A 20,821-nucleotide genomic window follows, 5' to 3' on the forward strand; every position below is an offset into this window, starting at 1 on the left:
AAAAATGTTTTAAAACGTATTTTCTACCTGAAATATTAGTAGTCACATTGAGGGTGGTTGCGGGTCCAAACCCTTTGGAGGTGGATGCGCGTATAGAGAGTTGGTACGTGACACCGGGGTGGAGCTGGGAAAACAGGTGATGTGTGGCGTTTGAGGGCAGAGACACCGTGAGTCCCGGCCGCTGGAGAGGCACTGAAGGGTCAAATGAACGCACACCACTGTAGCTGATCTGAGGTGGGACAGAGAGACAGAATCCTGGTTTATATACAGTATTTTCCCCACTGAGATTGTGATAGTTAGGCTGCTACAACTATTACTATTTCTACTGCTTAAGGTAATAGTACCTCATATTGTATGATGACTCCATTTGGTTCACTCGGTTCCTTCCAGTAAAGAAGGATTCTGTCTTCAAATGGAGTGGCTCTTAGTGACTGACTGGGAACTGCGCCTGGAACTGTTAACACACACACACACACACACAGAGACAAAATTATACAGTGCTAATAAAATCAACAGTAAAATGATGTCCTCCAAATGAAGAAGTTCCCAATAAATACAGACAAACTACAGCACACACAGCAATGACTTTCCTAATACATGTTGAAGTAATAAATGTACCCCAAAGTTATAGATCTTTCTTCATTTAATGTGGCATTCCCAAAAATATCAGCAACAAAGGTAGGATGTGATATGCCTTGTTTATTCAGAACAGCACTAGTCGTGATCTGTTTTTGGGCTTTTTAATTTGTAGTACTTCCCAGCACCTAAACTGTCAAAGTAGCTGTAAATAGAATTAACTTTTTTACTTTAACCCTTATTTTTAAAGCTAACATACAAACTATATTCAAATAAGAACACATATTTTTTTATAATTAGAAAATAAATACATAGATACAAGATAAAGTGTGATTTGTGTATCGCACCATCTTCGTCAGTTTGTATGATGGTCTCATCACTTTCTTTACGTCCCTCGGGATTAGTCAGAATCATCTTCAGACTGACATTGGTGTAGGGTGGCAGGTTCCCCACCAGGTGGCGTGGTGCTAAGGAGAAAAAAAGAGAAGGAAAAACAATCATCAAAAAACAATAATCTATAACTTTTTAAATGCATTTATGGCTACAGTATTCAATTACAGTAAAACAGCAGTATAAGTAACAGTAATAAAGCCTATAATAATAGTTAAACTGAGTTTTACCTTTGGGGTCCATGTCCAAGCAGTCAGCTTTGCTACGGTTGTTGGCAGTCATATAATGGTAGCAGATGGTGACGTTAAAGGTGTGACAGCGAGTGATGTTGTAACCCAACGATTCCCAGTCCACCGCTATCAGACGAGACCTGGTTTCAGCAATCTTTAGCCTCTTAGGAGTCCGCATAGGTTCTACAGAGAAACAGAGGAGAACACAGGGAAAGAAGGTAAACCAAAATGATGAGGAGATGATTTCTGACTTTGTATGCCCCATTGTGACAATCTCATGAGTTTTCATGAGTAACTCAACAGATTGCTGCCATATGCACTGTGTTAGACTGTAGCATTCTGATAATAAATATGCCATTAAAATAAAACAAATAATCACTATTTGGATGAGATACAGTATTACTTTGGTGAACTCCGAATTACAGCATTTCTGGGGTTTACAATTCCGGTGCACTGTGTGTAAGAGGCAAATGTACGTGCGCTGCCAAGAAAGAAAGAAAGAAAAAAAAGAGCAATAGCTAGAGTGCTGAGTCAACATTTTCCCCAAGATGAAACAAAAGGGTTTTTACGAACATCTGTTTCTGTTCCTCACTGCTATTTAACCATTTCTCAAATGCAATAACTTCTACAAGACACGTCTTTGGTTTCCATTTTTTATGTGTATTCAGAACTATTATTGTCAATATAATCTACCTTCTCTCCAGCCTGCCCAGGGCTTTAATTACCTTAACTGGCTCATTTAACTGGATCAATAACCCCCTAGACCCCACCCACCTCCACACAGACAAGACCGCAAACACAAAACTAAACATGTCCTTATCTGCTTTCTGCCTTCTCATTTCAGTCCATTATATTTCAGGCACTACATTCTCATGAATGTTCACCAACTTGTGCTTCCCCAGCCATTAAACAGTAATGGCAGACCACCTCACATAGAAGAGCAACTCTACTGCTCAAGATGCAGTGGTTACCTATCTACCTGGAGAAGCTGCCGTTTTCTGTAGGAAAGCTATAATCTTAAGCAGCTACAAATTGTTGTAGAAGAGTCATTTCTCTAGGGAAGAAATTACCTCTCTAACAAGAGCTGATACAACTCAAGGCAAGAAGGTTGCTGTTACTCTAGAAGAAACATCACTGTCTACCACTCACACAGCAGTCACTACTTGATCTACATGGGTTACAGCGTGATCTGTACAACTGCCTCAGGGTTATAGATAGCTGCAGTTACATAGCTAGCAGCTACGCATCTTCTCAAAACTGGAACTACTAGTTTGGAGCTACTATGTGTAGTCTTTTCAGAGATACTGAATGACGACTAAACAATTGGCTGTGTCTGATAATGTAATGCATATTTTTGCTAGAGAAGTAGTTTAACTTTAACTTTTTAAGCAATAGCTGATCACAGTTAAGGGGCATTGTTCATGTGAATAATAAGAGTATATCATGGCCTGTTGTGGGCTATTGCTTTTATAAAACGGTTACCAAGTATGGCAAAAAAAAAAGTAGGCTAAAAGATGCACTACAATTTGACTTTGCTCGTGAACAGACATTTCTTTATGAATACAAAAAGCAGAACCACCAGGCTGCCGGCCGGTGGGCTACAAAGCGCATGATGGTTGCTAAGCAACATACATCAAAGGCTGGAATTATTAGAGCTATTTATTTATATTTATTTGCGTGTTGCCGTTTATCGTGCAGCCACTAAAAACTGTCCAGCGACTTTGGTAACTTGAACTTGGCCATATGATAATATGCTTGCTACTGTGTGCTGGCGGCCAGCAGTGCATAAAATAATAACACTTAAATATTATACCTACCATAAAGGGTGGAATTGTGTCTCTCCTTGAGCAATAGTCTTTGAATGCATTTTTCATGCTATTGAAACTTAAACTTTGTTGCAATATCAGACATGCGGGGCAAGTAGTGGACTGCTGTGTGTATGTTTGTGCGTTTTTGTGCGTGTGAGAGAGGGAAATGTTGAATCACATAATAAGCAATGATTTCTTTCTCTCTCTCTCTCCTTATTATTTGTTTATTTATCTCCTACGGTAACTTTAGTTAGTATATTCCACCCCATTTACACATAGTATTACAATGCAATGGACAGATAGAGACCCCCACGAAGCTCAGATTATAACTCAAACCCTGTTTGTCGCGGAGTGATCTGGATCTGTGCAAAACAAATCGACGTCATAGCCGCTGTTTACACTCATTATACCACTTCTATGAACCAATCACATTGCTTGATTTGAGCCACCTGTTTTATAAGTACAAATACACATCAAGTATCAAAAGTAAAAGTATTATAAATTATAAAAGTGTTATAGTGTTATAATATCATATATCATATTATGAATACCAGAATATGAATTTGTAAGTAGCATTTTCCAGTAATGGCGTAGTCAGTTGAGGTGGAGCTAACTTTACCAAATTTATATATTGTTAGGTAGTTTAATCTGTACCACTGCATCATAATTCATAAACTGGTGATATTTTTTGAGTACAATTTTGATCTGCAACAGTAACTAGTCACTATAGCTGTCAGACAGAAGTGAAGTAAAATGTACAATAATACCCTCTGAGAGTATAAAGTGAAATTCTCAGATAATGTGTACAACATTTGAATTAATGTACATCCAATCCACCACTGTAGTGAAGACAACACAAGCCAAGGTGATGAAAGGTTTAGTAAAGACCTTTTTTCCAGTTAAATGTAGACAATTAGATTTTTTTGACAGCTGATAACGCAGCAGGTTTTCGTGATAAAAAAAAATCTGTTTGATCAGGCTCAATACAGGCAGTACCAAATAAGCCTTGATTAACTCTGATGCTGATCGTTCAGATTGGCTGTGGACATCCCCAGACTGAAATTAAATGTATTACAGGGCAACCAGAACAAAGTTAATTAAAGGTTTATTGTTCCTTGTCATAAACTGTCTTCATTCAAAGTGATTGTCATTCTATCACCTGTTGATGTCCCTCCCTATTCAAACTCTGTCCCGCTGTAACCCACCTGCTTCCTTATGTCCTTCCAGGCTTTTTTAATAAAAACAGCTCACCTTAAATAGAGAGGCAAGTCTCTTCCCAGCCCATCCCTTGTCTTGCTCTCTGTTTTTCTCTGGGTCTTCCTCTCTCAGAGAAGACAACACAAGGACACAAACTTGTCGCTTCTTCTGACAACCCATTATCTGCCTGTCACTCACATGCACAGAAACTCACAGGCACGGGCACACTAACACTGGGTTATTACCTAAATACACACACACACACACACACACACACACACACACGCTTCAGGTTGTGACAGAATCAAGATTAAATCTGGGCAGAGCATGAATAGGTGTGTGTTTATGTGTGTGTGTATATGTGCTCGTCTCAATAAAACTTCTCATAATAAGAATGCACCGTCAAGGGCAAACACAACTCTCATATGCACTCACACACACACAGAGCTGTGAGCAAAAATACAAACATGTTGAGGTTTGTTAAGTAATTTAGATGTAAATATCTCACTAATAAACACACATATAGACATATGAGAGAAAACAAGAAGGAAACGAAAAAGACAGAGAGGAAGGAAGGTTGTGAAGACACTCAGGCAGGTTATTGTCTGCTGAGCAAATATTATTGCTCAACTGTGTGTGTGCATGTGTTAATAGCTGAGGGGTCAGAGCATTTCATTTTTGCTTCAACCTATTATTGGATGGTTGACATTTAAATAGAGTGAGAGGGAGACCTATTGCTTTTTCTGCCTGTCTCTCCCTCTATTGCTGTCTCTTCCTGACTTGTCTTGGTCTCTTCCTCTCTGTCTGTCTCCCGGTTTAAATCAATACGTGTGATCCTCACCATAAACCTGGCTATTAGGACACACACACACACACACACGCACGCACACACACACACAGAGTTAGGGCAGTGTAATAAATAGTATTGATTTCAGGGTCTCTTGATGCTTACACTGCTTCACAGTGAGACGGTCTTCAACATGGAATTAAAACAAAATATATGACTAGCTGCCTGTCACACACACACAAACACACACACTTTGAACCTGCATTTCAAAACCTCATTCCCCTCCTGGCCTGTAATGCTTTGCTGCTTATCTGTCTATTTATTGTAGGTACTGAAAGATGGTATCAAGCATGGTAGGAGGAGAGACAACGAAAGAATATGGACAAATAGAGGAAAGAACGATAGGAGGGCAAAGAGAGTAGCAAAGAAAATGAGTAAAGAAGAGTGTGAAAGCAAAGCAATGTGTAGAAAAATGAAACAGAAGCTGGAGGGAGCAAGGGACAGATAACGGGGGCAGAGAGAGAAATGTGAGAGAAAGATGAGAGAGGGAAAGAGAGAGGCCGAGAGGAGGAACGGGGAGAGACGATAACTAGTTTGGAAGGTGGCCAGAGTCAAGCGGGACCAGGTCCAACGGTAAACCACAGAGGCTGCCTTGTCCCTTTCCCCTCCTCCGGTAGACAGACAAACGGCTGGATTCATGTTGGAACTAAAAGGCTTTGTTCTCCACAGATGGAGCTTTGAAAACAACAACAATACCAATAAACACCAACAATAACACCAAGGACGGCAAGCTTCATATCAGCAGAATCCAGAGGTTGGAATTAAATGGAAAACAAAAGGAAAGGAAATGAAACTAAATGAAATAGAAGTGTGCTAAGGGTGGGGGATGGGGAGGGGACTCTGTCTCCCTGCCAAGAAATTTACAGTAAAAAGACCATAGAGCAGGAGAAAGAAGCTTAAAGAAAAGCTGAGAAGAAAAGAGGTAAGGAAAGGGGAGAGAATAGGAGGGGGGGGGCAGAAAAGGTTGACAGGAGATGCAGCTAAATCCAAGTTAATCTGTCCAATTAGTTCCTGGTAATCCTCCCACTGTCATGAGAAAGACAAATGAAACTCCGGTTACATATTCTGTCTCTAACCCTCATTTTCTCCCTGCATGTCTCTGTCTCTCTCTGGGCCAGATTTCAGTGGATGAAAGGGGCACATCTGCACTGCAACATTCATTCAATTCGCACTTGCGAGCAACATGGAATTTGATTCTGATTTGCCTATGTAGAGGCTAATTATGAAACCAGAAGCCAGGACTTCTTCTAGAGTTAAAAAAAAGGTAAAGATCTCGGTAAAGGGTGGGATTTGTCAGATATCAAGAAGAAGAACAAAGTAACAACATTCAAAACATTTAATCACAAAAAACTCTGGTAAAAGCAATGAGGTAAGTCATTAAGACTTAATAAAAAGACGTGCTTTCCCAAAATATGCTACTACAACCCGTTGTGTCGATTATAAAACCAGTTCAATCACAATCATCCCAATAATATTATGGCAATTCTGGCTAACTTTCTTATTTTTAATCAATTGTATTACTTTGTACATTGTTTATTATTACTACTATTTGTACTTATTATTGTATGAAATATAATATACAAATAAATTGCCTTTAACTACTTAGTTTAGTTCACGGTTATGACTCACCATCCTCTGGTTGTTTTTAGTGTGTTTATTATGTTCTTTAAATGGTAAAATATTGCGGGTTAGGGTTTTATTGCTGGGTTGTTTTTCCTTCTGAGAAGCTGTCACATTTTGTCTTTGAACTGTATCTTTCCCCTGTACACTTAAAAAAATACAGGGTTTCTTGTCCACCAAAGCGTTGGTTGCTATGGTACATAATTTCCGTGGAGGCGATGTGGTGCAAGTAGGGTAGCCTACTTAATTTTACTGAATGTAAAAATGTCACCACAAAGTATGTAGGCCTACTTGCTATGGCCCTTGCTCTGCATGAAGAGAAGGCGGAAACATGAGTGCACAGACTCTCCTCTCCGTACGTGTATTCATGAGATTATGAGGGAGAGGAAACACAGGAACACATCGTTTCGTTCAAGATCAGATGTACTCGGTGTTCGTCCCGCCCCTCCTGCATTGTGATTGGACGGCTGGGTAAAAAGTGATAGTGACGAGCGCAATGTTTTTCCCAAAGCTGAACATTTTTCAACTCTAGGCGACCGGAAAAAAACGCTCAGCGCCCAGCGTGGAAAAGAAACTCAGCGCCTCGTCACACTCCTGCCGTTTTTACCAGCTTGGAAAAACGCGGCGCTCCCATTGGAATGAACTGAAAAAGACGCTAAATACTTAAAGTACAAGTTTCCGGAGCTCTGTGTGAAATAAAAAAAGAGGGTCAAAACTCGACCCAATATTCCCAGTGGCCTAAAAATACAGCTATCAGTAGGAAAAGAAAGGGCAGCACAAAGCCGTGTCACTGAAAAAAGTTCAGTGAATTTGCATTTTATGTGCCTTTTATAAACAAATGTTTTGATAATAATTTTTCATAGTTGCTCTGTAGTATTATTTACAGACTGAGCAGAATTGTGCTGTTTTCTAACAGTTTGGATTTGCAGCAAATAAATAAACTTTTTCTGGGGCGTTTTGTATTAATAGTTAGATATCGATTCCCACCCCTACTATATTTATACAAAGACAGGAATAACTTTATGTGTTATATCTGCCGAAATTACAACAGGTTCACACTGTTCACATCACTTTACTCCATTAAGCTGACGGTGTCGTTATGGTTGCGGAACGAATCGATTAATAAATTCGAATTTAATAATCGATTTTCGCTGATTACGTCAAATAGTTGTTGCACCCCTAACATATAGATAAAGGGGCAGAGTCAGTTCATTCAGTTTTGGAAGAGCAGTATGGAGAAGAGTAAGAAGTGAAAGAAGAGGAACAGTAGGAGTTGCAGGAGGAGATGGAATAGGAGGAAGATGAGGAGGTAGATTAGGAGGGAGGTGGAATAGGGAGGAGGAGGACGTGAAGAAGGTAGAGGGAGGAGGAGTAGGTGGTGAAGGAAGTGGAGAACAAGAATCTCTGGCCTGTCCCAGACCAAAGACAGGACGCTGGGGCAGAATAATTTGTTGTTTGGTGTGTTGTACTGTATAGTACACTAAGGAATAAGGAAGGAAAATGTGTGCAAATGTTTGCATTTGATATTTCTTTTGTGTTCATCATGTGAAAAGGTTTATGAGGGGGAGAACCACAAGCAATATTACTAATAACCAGTTTTTGCAGTATTGTTTTGAATTTGTCTCATCAATGTGTAAACCTGTGTTGTAGTGTGTGTTTTTTGAGGGCTTGTGTGTGTTATGTCTGAGTTTGGTTTTTCAGCAAGATTGAATGGTTTTGAGTGGAGAGCTTCATTTTGACCTGAAAATAGGATGTTTGGGGAATTGGGTGAGACGTTATGGATTTGTGTTTAGAGTTTTGAGAAAAAGAGGCATCATTTCAAGAAATGTGTTCAAGCAATTCATAAAAAACTGTAAAGGCAAACAATTATCCATGCGAAACTGATTGTTGCAAACTACCACATGCTCGCACACAATCACACAAAGCAGACAGCACTTTCTGTAAATGTATTAGCTGCTATTTCAAGGGCCTAACCCTTAAAGCATCATACTGCTGACTCTGTGTGTGTTTTCACATATATAAAGAAGCACATGTGATATATTGTGTGTGGTTTCTACAACATCTGTGCTTGTGTGTCTGGAAACGTGCGTTTTGTGATTCCATTCTTCCATTAATCCAAGTGATGCTGAGTTTGTGCAACATACGAGAAATACTGTGACTTTCTGAACTGTGTGTGTGTGTGTCTGTACATTTCTCTCCATCTCAATACTTCTTAGTGTGTCTCTTTTCTGTGTGTGTTCATGCCTGTTAGCGTGTGGCTGTGTGTGTGTGTGTGTGTGTGTGTGTGTGTGTGTGTGTGTGTGTGTGTGTCAAACCCCGCCATGACCAAGAGGTTTTCGCAGAAAATTCCGGATTTGGATTAAAAGCTACTTCATCACCTTCTTCTGTCACACACACTCACACGTGTGCACTGACACACACACTCACTAACTCTTCACTTCAAGTAGTTGATTATTTTTCATCCTTCAGACAAGAGCAATAAATCACCACAGAAGAAAAATCGAGGAGAAGGACAGAGCGAGAAAGAAGTAGTAATAGAAAAGAAATAAAAAATGCAAAGGAAGAGATGAAAAGAGAAAAAAGAGAGAAGAGGAAGAGATGAAACTCTTCCAGTTATCATATCAATTGCTCTGCAGTGTGTGTGATTAACTTTATTGGTTTTTAATTAAACAGTGTTTTGTGTGGTGACAGGCTTGGGTTTATGCCTGGTGTTTGAGCACACATTTCCCTGTGTGAGTGTGTGTGCATGCTTTTCATTGTTTTGGGTTAACTAAATATTCAGTAAACTACAGGTGGTGGGATCAGGCAAACCTAACCAAACAGAAAAAGCAAAGGAATCATTACCATTTAAATAACATTTGTACCCCATGTGTGTGTGTCCGTCGCTCTTCTCTCTTTCAGAGAGAAACACAAACACAAACACATATGAGTTCACCTCCAAAAGTGTGAATCTGCGCATGTGTGAATGACCTTAGTCACACTGAAAACAGAGATAAGACAAAGAGGTAGGAAGATATATTTACCATAATAACTAAGTCAGAAGAAAATCCCACTAATAGTATCATTACCAAGTGATGTCTAAGTATTTTGTATTTTAAATGTATTTATAATATAAGGAATTTATATGCCAATTTATGTAATATACCATCCATCCATCATCAACCGCTTATCCTGCGTACAGGGTCGCGGGGGGCTGGAGCCAATCCCAGCTGACATCGGGTGAAAGGCGGGGGGGTACACCCTGGACGGGTCGCCAGTCCATCGCAGACTTATGTAATATTGTATTTAGCATTTGGATTTGTAATATAGTATTTAGAATTAGTTTAATCTGCACCAATTGGTCTATGTTTAATGGTGTTATTTTACACTGTGTGACACAAAATTATTTACCATACCTAATTTGTGGGAAATGTGCTTATTCTCTTACTTGCCAATAACTATATGTAACTGTATGTAGCTACAGCCATCAGCTTGTTAACTTAGCAGAAAGTTTGAACAAGAAGAAACAGCTGTCTTTACAGCCACCTACCAGCACCTCTAAAACTCACTTCTTAACAGGTTATATCTTGTTTCATTAATCTGAACAAAAACCGAAGCGTAAAAACGTCAAGTTGTGGTTTCATAGGATGTTATGTGCTGGATTAATCCTTGGCGTTGTCACTCTCACCCAAAAAACATTTTTCCTCTTACACAATGTAAAATGTTAAAAACGTCCAGAAAAGCTGTATGATTAAATTACTCCCATTCATGTGTGCAGGGAGCAAACGGGAAGTCAGCCGGCTTCTTGGATGTGCATGTTCTCTACCAGCACGGCTGGAGGAGGAGTCTAGTGCACATGTTCCATGGGCCATGGGCCAAATATACGCGGACGCATGAGGAATCCTACAAAGTTTTCTTTGGTGTATGCGTTTAGTAAGCAACTTTCATAGGACTGACTGGCGTGCCATCTTTGAACACTGTATCCAGTTTTCTGTAATATATCCATGAGCCAAAATAGTCTGAATATATATATGTATAATACCCCCCATAAAATCACAGCATGTTGCATTTGTACATTTTCCTTAACAAACATATTTTTAAAACTGAACTTGCTGCAGAGCTATTGTTGGAAATGCTCTTACCCTGTCAGTAGACAAAGATCATTCAGATATACAGAATTATTATCTCTAAATTCATAACCATATTTCCTTGTTTTGGTCTGATATCAACACATTATGTGGATTACAATGAGTTATTGTTGTAACTCAAATGCGTTCCTGTGTGAGTGAGGAGAAGAAGATTAATTTCCTCTTCCTGTCAAACAGGAAACTGTTCAATATATGAGTGGCCTGAACAAGTCTATGACTTCCTGTCTGTCAATAAAAACACACAGGCACGCGCACACACGTACAGAGTCATTCACACATACACACACAGGTTGCAAGACATCAGTCAGGCCTCATGGTTATGAGTTTTCATCTCTCTTTCATTCTCCAGTTTCATCATTCTCTCGCCTCTCGTGCTCTCTCCCCCCGCTTCTGCTCTCTTTCTTTTCCAGCCTTATTGTTTTTCATCATCTCTCCATCGCCCCTTTATTCTGCTTCTCATTCATGCTCATTGCTTTTCTTTCTGTCTCTTTCTCTCTCACATCAACTCCCGCTCGCTCGCTCCTTCTCTCTCCCTCAGGCTAGCTGTGTTTATATTTCAGTCGTTTATTTCTACAAATGTCAGACAGTGTTTCTGCCCTCCGTCTATTGATCCACAGAGAGAGAAAGAGATGGGAAGAGAGAGGCAGGGAGAAAGAGGGAAAGGCAGCAGCAAGGCACAGAGTAGAAAGAGAGCTATACAGAAGGAAGAATGGGACATTCGAGTGAAAGGAGGAGTAGCTGCGAGAAAGCAGGAATGAGGTGAGAGAAGATAAGAAAAAACAGGATAAAAAGTGAGAAAGGTTGAGAGAACCTCCAGTATTTTAATCACTCTTTCTCTCAGATCACTGAGCAACCACAGACTGACTCAGGCTCTCCCCTCCTTTCTTCTGTTATGTTACCCTCTCGTTATACTTCTCGCTGCGTGCTCATAGTACAAATATCACTCCACCAACTAAAATATAGATACCAAGAAAAGAAAGAACAACGGTAGATAGACAGATCGATAGACAATCAGACAAAAAGCTGTGTTCACAACTTACTTTGCAGAATGCAATTTATCTTATTTTAGGTGGATGTTTATGACTCAATTCGTTATAGTAAAGTGTGAGGCAATAGTGTAAAAATTAAGATAATAAGTTAAGATTATAACTGAAGCAGTGTTCAGTTTATTTTTGCAGATAGCGATGGCTGTTTTCCTTACAGTAATCACAAAATGGATCTGTTTAGCCATAATATTGTATACAGTATAATACAGTATGTATGTATCTATGACCTACCTGCACATTTGGTCCGGGTAATGAGTGGTGGTCCAGATTTGCCTGTCCCTCCCTCTCCTGGTCTGGTTAGCAACACTCTGATCTCATACTCTGTGTCTGGGTCAAGATGCCATAACTTATAGTTGGGAGAGTTCACAGCGTGAGTCTCTGTCCAGCTGCCTGATGTCATACGGTACTCAACCTAAAGGGGAAAAAATGAAATAGTTATCTGAGAATTCAGTATTAATCAGAATTTATGCTTGCTATCAATGTATATGCTTTCAGACCCTATTCATCTTGTAGGATATAACGCAACTCATCTACCATAAAGGAATAGTTCAACCTTTAGTTAGAAATAGAAAATAATTTTTTGCCAGCCAGCCAGTGGAGACTCCAGAAAGTTACTGATCCCAGCCAAGAAAAAGTCTGGCACAAAATTCCCCTTCAAACAGCTAATTGTCATTTACAGTTGGGGTCTTTTGTACAGATGAAACAAACATATATATATATATATAAAATCTTAATTAGTGAGTTTTAGAGGTACTGTTGGACAAGGCTAGCTGTTTCCACCTGTTTACAGTATTTGTGTTAAGCGAAGCTAACTGGCTGCAGTAGCTTAATTTGTACTATATAGTCTCGTTCTCTGATCCTCTGCTGCAAAATAAATAAATGTTTTTCCCAAAATGCCGAACCATTCCTTTAAAACAGCTGTCATTGTAAAATGACAAAGTTAAAAAAAAATCGAGCATCTACCAGTACCTCTAAATTCTACTAATTCATTTAATCTGTATGTACATGTACTTTGGACAGAGATAGGCTTGGTGTTTCTGCCTATTTCGAGTGTTTATGCTAAGCTAACTGCCTACAGGCTCTAGCTTAATATTAAGTGTACAGGCACTAAATCTCAGCAAGAAAGTGAATAAGCATGTTTCCCCAAATCTTTTACTATTCCTTTGACATATGGCACTTAGACACCATTATATTTTCCGGCTTTCCCTGGAAGGATAAATGGTCATTGTTATGATCATTTATTGCCACTGATCAAAATCAAAGATTTATTTAACATTTAAGTAATTTTTAAGAGAAACGCATCGTCACTTCGATGTCCTAACTTACAGGGACTTACAATCGTACAAGTCATTGCTTAAAATCCATACAGTGTCTCATACTGAACACACCTCTTTCAGTATAATAGGTCCATCTCCAAATATGGAGTTAGCGTTCAGCTGAATAAGCAGATATGTAGGGCCGACACCGAGCAGCTGGGGTGGGGCGATGGGGTGCGGAGGCTCTGAGGAGAGAAAACAATTAACAAGATCATAAAAAGAGGTTGAGTGAAACAGAGTAAGACAAGGTCACAGCAAAAAAGAAGAGGGTGGTGGCACAAGGAATAGGATAGTGTAGTCACTGTGATGCAAAGCCTTGTTAGTGTAACAGCCGACGTGATATTTGTGGGCTCAAATTAATATTTTTAACAACCCACCAGAAAACAGTGACAACTATACTAATGGCACAGATTATTAGGGACATCCTAACAAGTTGCAACTGCACTGACCTGCAATATTATGACAACCAAGTAGTATGAATGTCACGGCGAACTAATTGGCTAAACATTTGTGGTCCTGCAGTGGAGCAGTAAGTACTATTTCTCAGTATACTATATCTCTAATCTTCATGTCAGTAGCTGATGTCGTTGATCAATCCAATATTCCTGTTCTTACTTTCCAATAAATAAGACTTTAATACTAGTTTCTATTTATAGAATGCTTTTCTAGATACTCAAAGACGCTTCACATAACAAGCTTTATATACATTTACTTTCATCTAACAGCTTGTTTCACGCATTGACACTCCTTTGCTGGGATGCTGAAGTTATAATGAACTTAATATTGATGCAAACTCGGCCTTCGCAGCTGCTTCACATCAAAAGCCTTCCACGTTCAAAACAAGTGACTGGAAGGCTTTTGCTGGGAAGCAGCTTCCAAAAATTTCTACCATAGTGGTCAATAGCCCTTTTCAGACATGGAATGTGTAAATGTCCCTGCATTTGTCTGTTAAATAGTTTTTTTGTCATTTAGACATATGTGTCTGTTATGTAAATGTTTCTTACAAGATTTACAGAAAGAGCCACAATGCCAACATTGTATTTGACAGCTGGTGCGAGAGAAGAAGTGCACTGAGTTTTAAAAGTGATAATGATAAGTTAACTTGGTCACACTCAGAATGATCTTATATAAAAAGGCTCTCCTAAGCCTTGTGGTTTATTCAACTGGCTTTATTTGCTTTCTTTACCTGCTGTGGCCTTTACGTTAATCTAACAGCATTTTGACTTGTAAACAGGTCGCTTGTCATTGTGTATCCAAATGTGAAATCAAGGGAAACAGTAAGGGATAATCACCTTTACCTACTTGAATATGACTGTATTTTAGAAAAAGTGCTATAATACGTAAATATTATTATATGTATGTGTAACCCAAAGTGTAAGAATGACTGAATGTGCAATAACAGTTTTATTTTAAATTTGATTGCCTATTCTGTTTTTCATTTAACATATGTCTTAAAAATATGCTCTCAGTGAATAAATAGTGTGTATGCACTTGTACGTAAATGTGACGGATGTGTGATGGTTCAGGGCCAGTCAGTCAGATCAGAGCTAACTGTCAAGCATCTGTGATTGACAAGCACAAACACACACTCACACAAACCTTAAAACACGCAGCATCAAAGATTTATCTACTTGACACATATACACACACAGATCAACACATGCATTAATCACAATCTCCACACACACACACACACTGTGGTCTATCTCACACACAGTAAATCATACAGATTTTATCGCTCTCCGACACATACTCAAACACAGCACCAGGCAAAACTGCTATCAGGAAAATGGAAAGGGAAAATGTCATTTTTTTAGCAATCCAGCTTCAATCATATCATATCAAAGTAAGTATTATCTAAATTATGTGTGCCCATGTGTGTTGCTGTGCATGTTGTTCTTTTAACAGTTATACTTTGCATTGCTGTCTCTTTGTGCATGCGTGTGTGCACGCGTGCGTGTGTTGAATATGGCTGTCAGAGAGGTACAGGCTGGGAAGTGTCTTTTTAGCAACAGATGAAACACCGTAGCTTGACAGCACATGCGTGTGCAAACGCAAATACGCACACACACACACACACACACACACATGCAGACAGAGTTGAATCCAGATAATGAATGTTGAAGCGACTTCAGAAAACCAACAACGTCAACAACGTGTCAGCTCAGAATGCCATCAAATAAACAAAGTAAACAAGCTGATGATTAACAAACAAATAAAGAAATAAAGCAAAAAAAATCCCAAGGATTATTCTTCATGCACACAAACAGCAGGTTTGTGTGCTTGCAGCCTGTGTGTTAACATGTTTGTGTGTTACGTTAGAAACCTATTGAGTATCTAAAAAAAAAAAAAAAACATACACATAAAAATGAAACAGTAAGGATTGTAAGTGGGTCATTATGTGACTCCAGAGAAAACGGGAGCTGAAACGGGTTCACGCTTTTGATTTTCTTCTTTTTTTTTGTTCCATCACTTGTCATTTGTACAGTTGACCTAAAAAAATATAACAAATCATCAATGGTGTTGTTTTGCGATGGGTTTGTTGTCACCATCTTTTTTATTATTAATCACATGTGTGAACCCTCTCATCATTTCAAATTTTATGGGTCAAATGTAAATGATAATAACAAATCAACATGGGGAAAACTTCAAATGTGCGTGTCGTTTCTGACCTAACCCGTCTGTGTGATTAATTTGTTTTCACTGTCACTCACTTTCTTTACTGATATTAGAATTAAAAAAAGCTCCTGGAGGCATTGGTGGAGGGTTTGGTAGATTAAAGATTTATGATGTAGTGAACAAACATTAAGACAGAGACAGACAGACCAATAGAAAGAAAGAGGAGAGACAGATATTTTGTTGGTGACTGGCACCCACTAGGCATGTTCTTCTTTGTTGTCCATCGTCAGCAACCTTGTCAATAAAGTTTAGCTTTCACAAACTGGGGCTGACATAACCATGGAGCTCACTGGAGGACATCTGACCTCCAGACCAAGAGAGGAAGTTGTGTATGAGTGTGCAAGTGTGTGTGTGTTTCAGTTGAATCGACAGCCAACAGTAGTAGTGGTAGTAGGTTTCTATAGTTCCATAACGCCTGAAGCTTCACCACCTGTCACTATAACTTAGAGAGTGTGTCTGTCTGTGTGTGTGTGTGTGTGTGTGTGTGTGTGTGTGTGTGTAATAGGTTAGAAAGGAGAAAGAGACATTTTAAAAGTGAACCATTACAGGTTTAAGACAGTTGTATAAATTCAAGTCAGTTGTGCCTCCTCCTGTGTGCGTGTGTGACAGTAATATTGCAGGATCTTTTTAGGCCATTGGTTGTGTGTAATGCATGATGGCACGGAGTTTGTGTATGTGTGTGTGAGCGTGATACGAGCTGGCGTGATGATGTGCTCTGTCACCGTATGAACCAGAGGGCAAGGCTTTATTAGAGCCTGGCTCTGACCAGACCACTAGTGACACACACACAGATACACAAACACACATTAAAACTCTCTCGTACCCCTTTGTCTCTCTCACGTACACAGCAATTATATACTGTTCATCTCCAGTAAAACATGCCATCATCCGTCCATCTAGTGTTGAAACGTAGGGCTGGGCATCGACATCCCCAAAACTGTAGAATAACAAAAGCTGGCATTGAATGTCTTGTTTAACTTGAAATGCTATGTACACTTACTGTTTGATCAACTAGTTCCTAATCTGCATCAAAATTATTTACGCAAACTTCTTGTATGGCTGCTTGTATGGCTGCAGTAGTTGTTTTTTTTGCATTTGCAGAAAAGCACGTTTATACTATGCTTCACCACACCTGAAACATGAGTATCATATCAGCACTAGAAAATGATAACCAGCCCCACTGCAACCATTAGCCACTTAAATGACTTGAATGAAAACTGAAAATTAATCAACAATGTGGATTTCATAATCAATTAAATGTTTAAGTCATTCATGAAGGAACTCAAATGTGAGAGTTGGCTGCTTTTTTCTCTCACATGTTTATATGTGCTGGTTTTGTTTCTATAAACTAAATATATCTTTTCTATTTGAAGATGTCACCTGGTGATCCGGGCATTTGTCACATTTTTCTGCCATTTTGTAGACTAAATGAATGATTGACTTATTGTAAAACTGACAGTTCTGATCTGTTCATTGTCACATTTCTGCTCTAGGAAGACAGAAAAATAGCTTGGTATAGGAATGATTGGGGAATCCCATGTCACACCTCTCATGCTCCCATGATGCACCTCTGTCTCTACAAAATGTGTTTCTTTTCTCTGATCTTGACAGCTCCGGCACACACATAGGGAGTCGATAATGACACATCTCTGTCATCTACATGCTGTAAATATCAATAGACTAGGCCTGTGTGTACCTGCACCAAGGCAATCTCATATCACCCTGGGGACCACTTTTGAGGTTTTGAAAATTAAACCTGGGTTACTGTCCAACTGCCAAGCCTTTTTAATATGTACAAGTCATATTTTGGCACTTCCCTATGATTCTTTCTTGCATTTTCCTGTTCCTACCAGATTCCTCCAGTAATCATCCCTCATTTCTATTCAATTTAAATTGTTAAATATTCAGCAAAAATATTAATAATGCAGCATAATTCTGTCCATATTCATGGCCATCAATATCCTGCAGAAACCTCAAATCTCTAACACGCATACTTTTCACGAAGTGAAATAAACATATTCCCTGTTCCTTTGATTTATCTCTGGCTCTCATCTCCCATCTGATATTTATAATAAATAAACATGAGGCTTCTCTCCTTCCACGTTCACACGTGCAATCCTCGTTCTTTTATTGTGATATCTTTCTAACAACCAGACTCTGGATCAATATTCATAATCACCAATATCCCTCAGAGCTCCAACAACATCTTTTCACAGATTGTGAACGTGGCTGGTTTTCAAGTCGATGCCTGGCTATGAAACACACACACAGCCCGATGTGTCTCCTTGAACCGGAATCTATTTTCAAATATGTAGATGGGTCTTATTCATGTTTAGACACATGTCTGCTGCTATGCGGATTTCTCATCTCTCTCCTCTTTGCCTACTCAATTTAAAAAAATAAAATAAAAAGATTTTCATGATACATAAACATTAGCCACTTATGTATTCTTACTAAATCAGTGAAGTCCTGCGGGAAAAGTGCGCCTCCAAAACCACCATATTTTCTTGACCAAAGGGAAAAAAACAGATCTATTCATTCCCAGTGAGGATTGCAACCCTAACCCTGGCAGTTTTAGTGTCTTCCTCAAGCGACACAGAGAGCTGAACCCCTAAACTGGACAGTGTAAGAGCTCCATTATCTGAGTCACACCAGCTAATATTCATATTCATGGTGCTCGCTTCTGCTTTGATTTTTCATTTCTTTCTCCTCTGCCATCTCCTATGCAGAATAATAAACATGACTCTGCTCAGCTGTTTACATATTCAGACATATTCCTGATTCTGATATGGATATTCTTGGGATAATGAGCAGACTATTTACATTCAACTTTCCTTCACCATCTCCACTTCTCTCTTTGCTCACCCTCCTCTGCCTACCATTTCTCCCCCCTCCTTTATGTCACTCCCGTATCATTCTTCCTGAATCTCCTTCGCCTTTACCCTCTCTCTGCCCTCCTCTCTATCTTTCTCTCTCTCTCTCTCTCTGGTAGATGAATTGAATATGTAAGCTATTGGATGTGAATGAATAAAGCATCCCGTCTCAAACACACATTGGTGACACCTTATTAACCACATGTCAGCTGCACATGACAGCCGGAGCACACAGAGTTTCCATTTCCACACACACACACACACACTCACAGAGAATATGCACACGTACAAACACAAGGCTGGCATATGCACATCTGCATACACTGACACACAAACTCTCCTCATTAGGCTATATTGTATTAGTGACTTCCATTTTATCAGTCAGACACAGTGAATGTGCATTTGATTGGAAGGACATTTGACATACCAAACGTTACACACATTGAAAAGTTACTCATTGTACAAAATATATAACTGGGTCAAGAAAATAATTTTGGTCAACAACAGGGTCATGGAAATATTCACATCAACTTCATAATTGACCATATGCTAAATGCCTAACAGTGATAGTTCAGTAATAGCTTAGCAACCACAACTAGGCTCAGTGGGTCTGTCAAGCTTTGTTTTTCAAAATGGTAAAGTAATGTAAGAGTGATATTTATATATGTATTTGCCTTTCCAAAATGAAAAACACATGCGCAAAAGCATAAAGAATGGATTAAACAGTGTGTTTATATCCTACAACTTCAACTGCAAACATTAGCATGTCTGTCTAACTAGCTTACTACATTCACTAGTATAGTGTTTACCTCAAAGAAGCTAGCATTCTATTAACTAACTATGTTAGTTTGTGGGGTTATGTTTCCTATAGCACATCCCCTTAGTAGCATTAGCTACTGTGTGGAAGCCGGTCCTGGATGCTATAGGAGTTTAAGCTAACATTAGTAACTCTATCTTGCTCTTTATTGGATTTGGCCAATCTAACATTCCAGGGACCAAGTATTGTAGTACTCGAGACCGGTCTTGGTCTCAAGACCGGTCTTAAGACCACTTTTTGATGGTCTTGGTCTCGTCTCGGACTCAAACGCATTTCTACTCGGTTTTGTCTCATTCTCTGACACTGAGGACTCGGGATTTTATTTCAAGACCAGTCAAGACTATAACTTTGGGAAAATCAATAAATTGCTTTTGCATTGGCTGATTTATTTGTTAACATCCTAACTTTGTTTGGATGTAAAACGTATTGCTTCAAATGCAACCAGTAACCCTAATTAAAAATGTGTTGTTCCCGTTAATCACTGTCACCCCTCCCTGCGATGCTTACGTTGCTCTAGTGTTTGTATGTGGGTGTTTTAATGGAAATGTGGATCTTTCAGATCAGTTTGAGAAGTACCTATGATCTCGTTCCACATTTTATTGTGGGGAACTGGTCTTGGTCTTGACTTGGTCTCAGCCGCTAAAAGTCCTGGTCTTGTCTTGGTCTCGATAAACTCTGGTCTTGGTCTTGACTTGGTCTCGGTTTGGGTGGTTGACTACAACACTCCAGGAACCCATTATCCAACACAGTGTTAATTTTACCAAACAAATCTGTTAGTCCTCATCTTAAAGGCCTTTTCTCTTGTAATGTTAAAGTGAAACATACTGTTCCAATATACAAACAACATATATGTACAAAAATGCATAAACCTGAACTGTCTTGGTCATCCTAATAAAGGCTAGGAAGCCAAACAGCGTTATATTATAATGAAATAATTTCCCCTTATCATAAAATACTAGTAGCTCTGCACTGCAATATACAAGCAATGCACTTTCTTTATTTCTGTGTCTTCTATATGCATCATCAACTGGTGAGGATGCTGACTTCTTGCCTTTTAGTCTCAGTCTTTTAGCATGCTATCATGTGTGTATCCATCAAGAGCATATTAATGATCCCTTTTATAGGGTTTTAAAACAAGTCAGCTGGAAACATTAAAAAGTCAGCCAGAGACTGTGTTTTCAACCAACTCATGAAGCTAAATTAGCTAGCTGATTACCAGCTAATAAAATCTGCTCTGGACAGTGTCATTTCAGAGGGCAAATCTGTCAATGTCTAACGTTACATCTGTCGGACAT

The 20,821-nt window shown here is 39.1% G+C and overlaps 1 protein-coding gene across 16 annotated transcripts in view; it reads right to left on the reverse strand.

Annotated features, from left to right (window-relative positions):
- The window catches only part of ptprk (protein tyrosine phosphatase receptor type K), a 119,029-nt gene that overhangs the window by 34,895 nt on the left and 63,313 nt on the right, over positions 1-20,821 (reverse strand). For all 16 annotated transcript variants that reach the window (XM_038726087.1, XM_038726096.1, XM_038726088.1 and 13 more), the window contains 6 exons: positions 13,230-13,342; positions 12,073-12,253; positions 1,197-1,379; positions 924-1,043; positions 345-454; positions 28-229 (listed from right to left, as the gene is read on the reverse strand). In XM_038726087.1, the coding sequence (XP_038582015.1) occupies positions 28-229; positions 345-454; positions 924-1,043; positions 1,197-1,379; positions 12,073-12,253; positions 13,230-13,342 (909 nt within the window). The remainder of the gene's footprint in view (positions 1-27; positions 230-344; positions 455-923; positions 1,044-1,196; positions 1,380-12,072; positions 12,254-13,229; positions 13,343-20,821) is intronic.

The sequence above is a fragment of the Micropterus salmoides genome, unplaced genomic scaffold (assembly GCF_014851395.1).
Source record: "Micropterus salmoides isolate LMB-PRFRI ecotype aquatic unplaced genomic scaffold, ASM1485139v1 Ms_hic_scaffold_18, whole genome shotgun sequence".
Taxonomy (NCBI): Eukaryota; Metazoa; Chordata; class Actinopteri; order Centrarchiformes; family Centrarchidae; genus Micropterus; species Micropterus salmoides.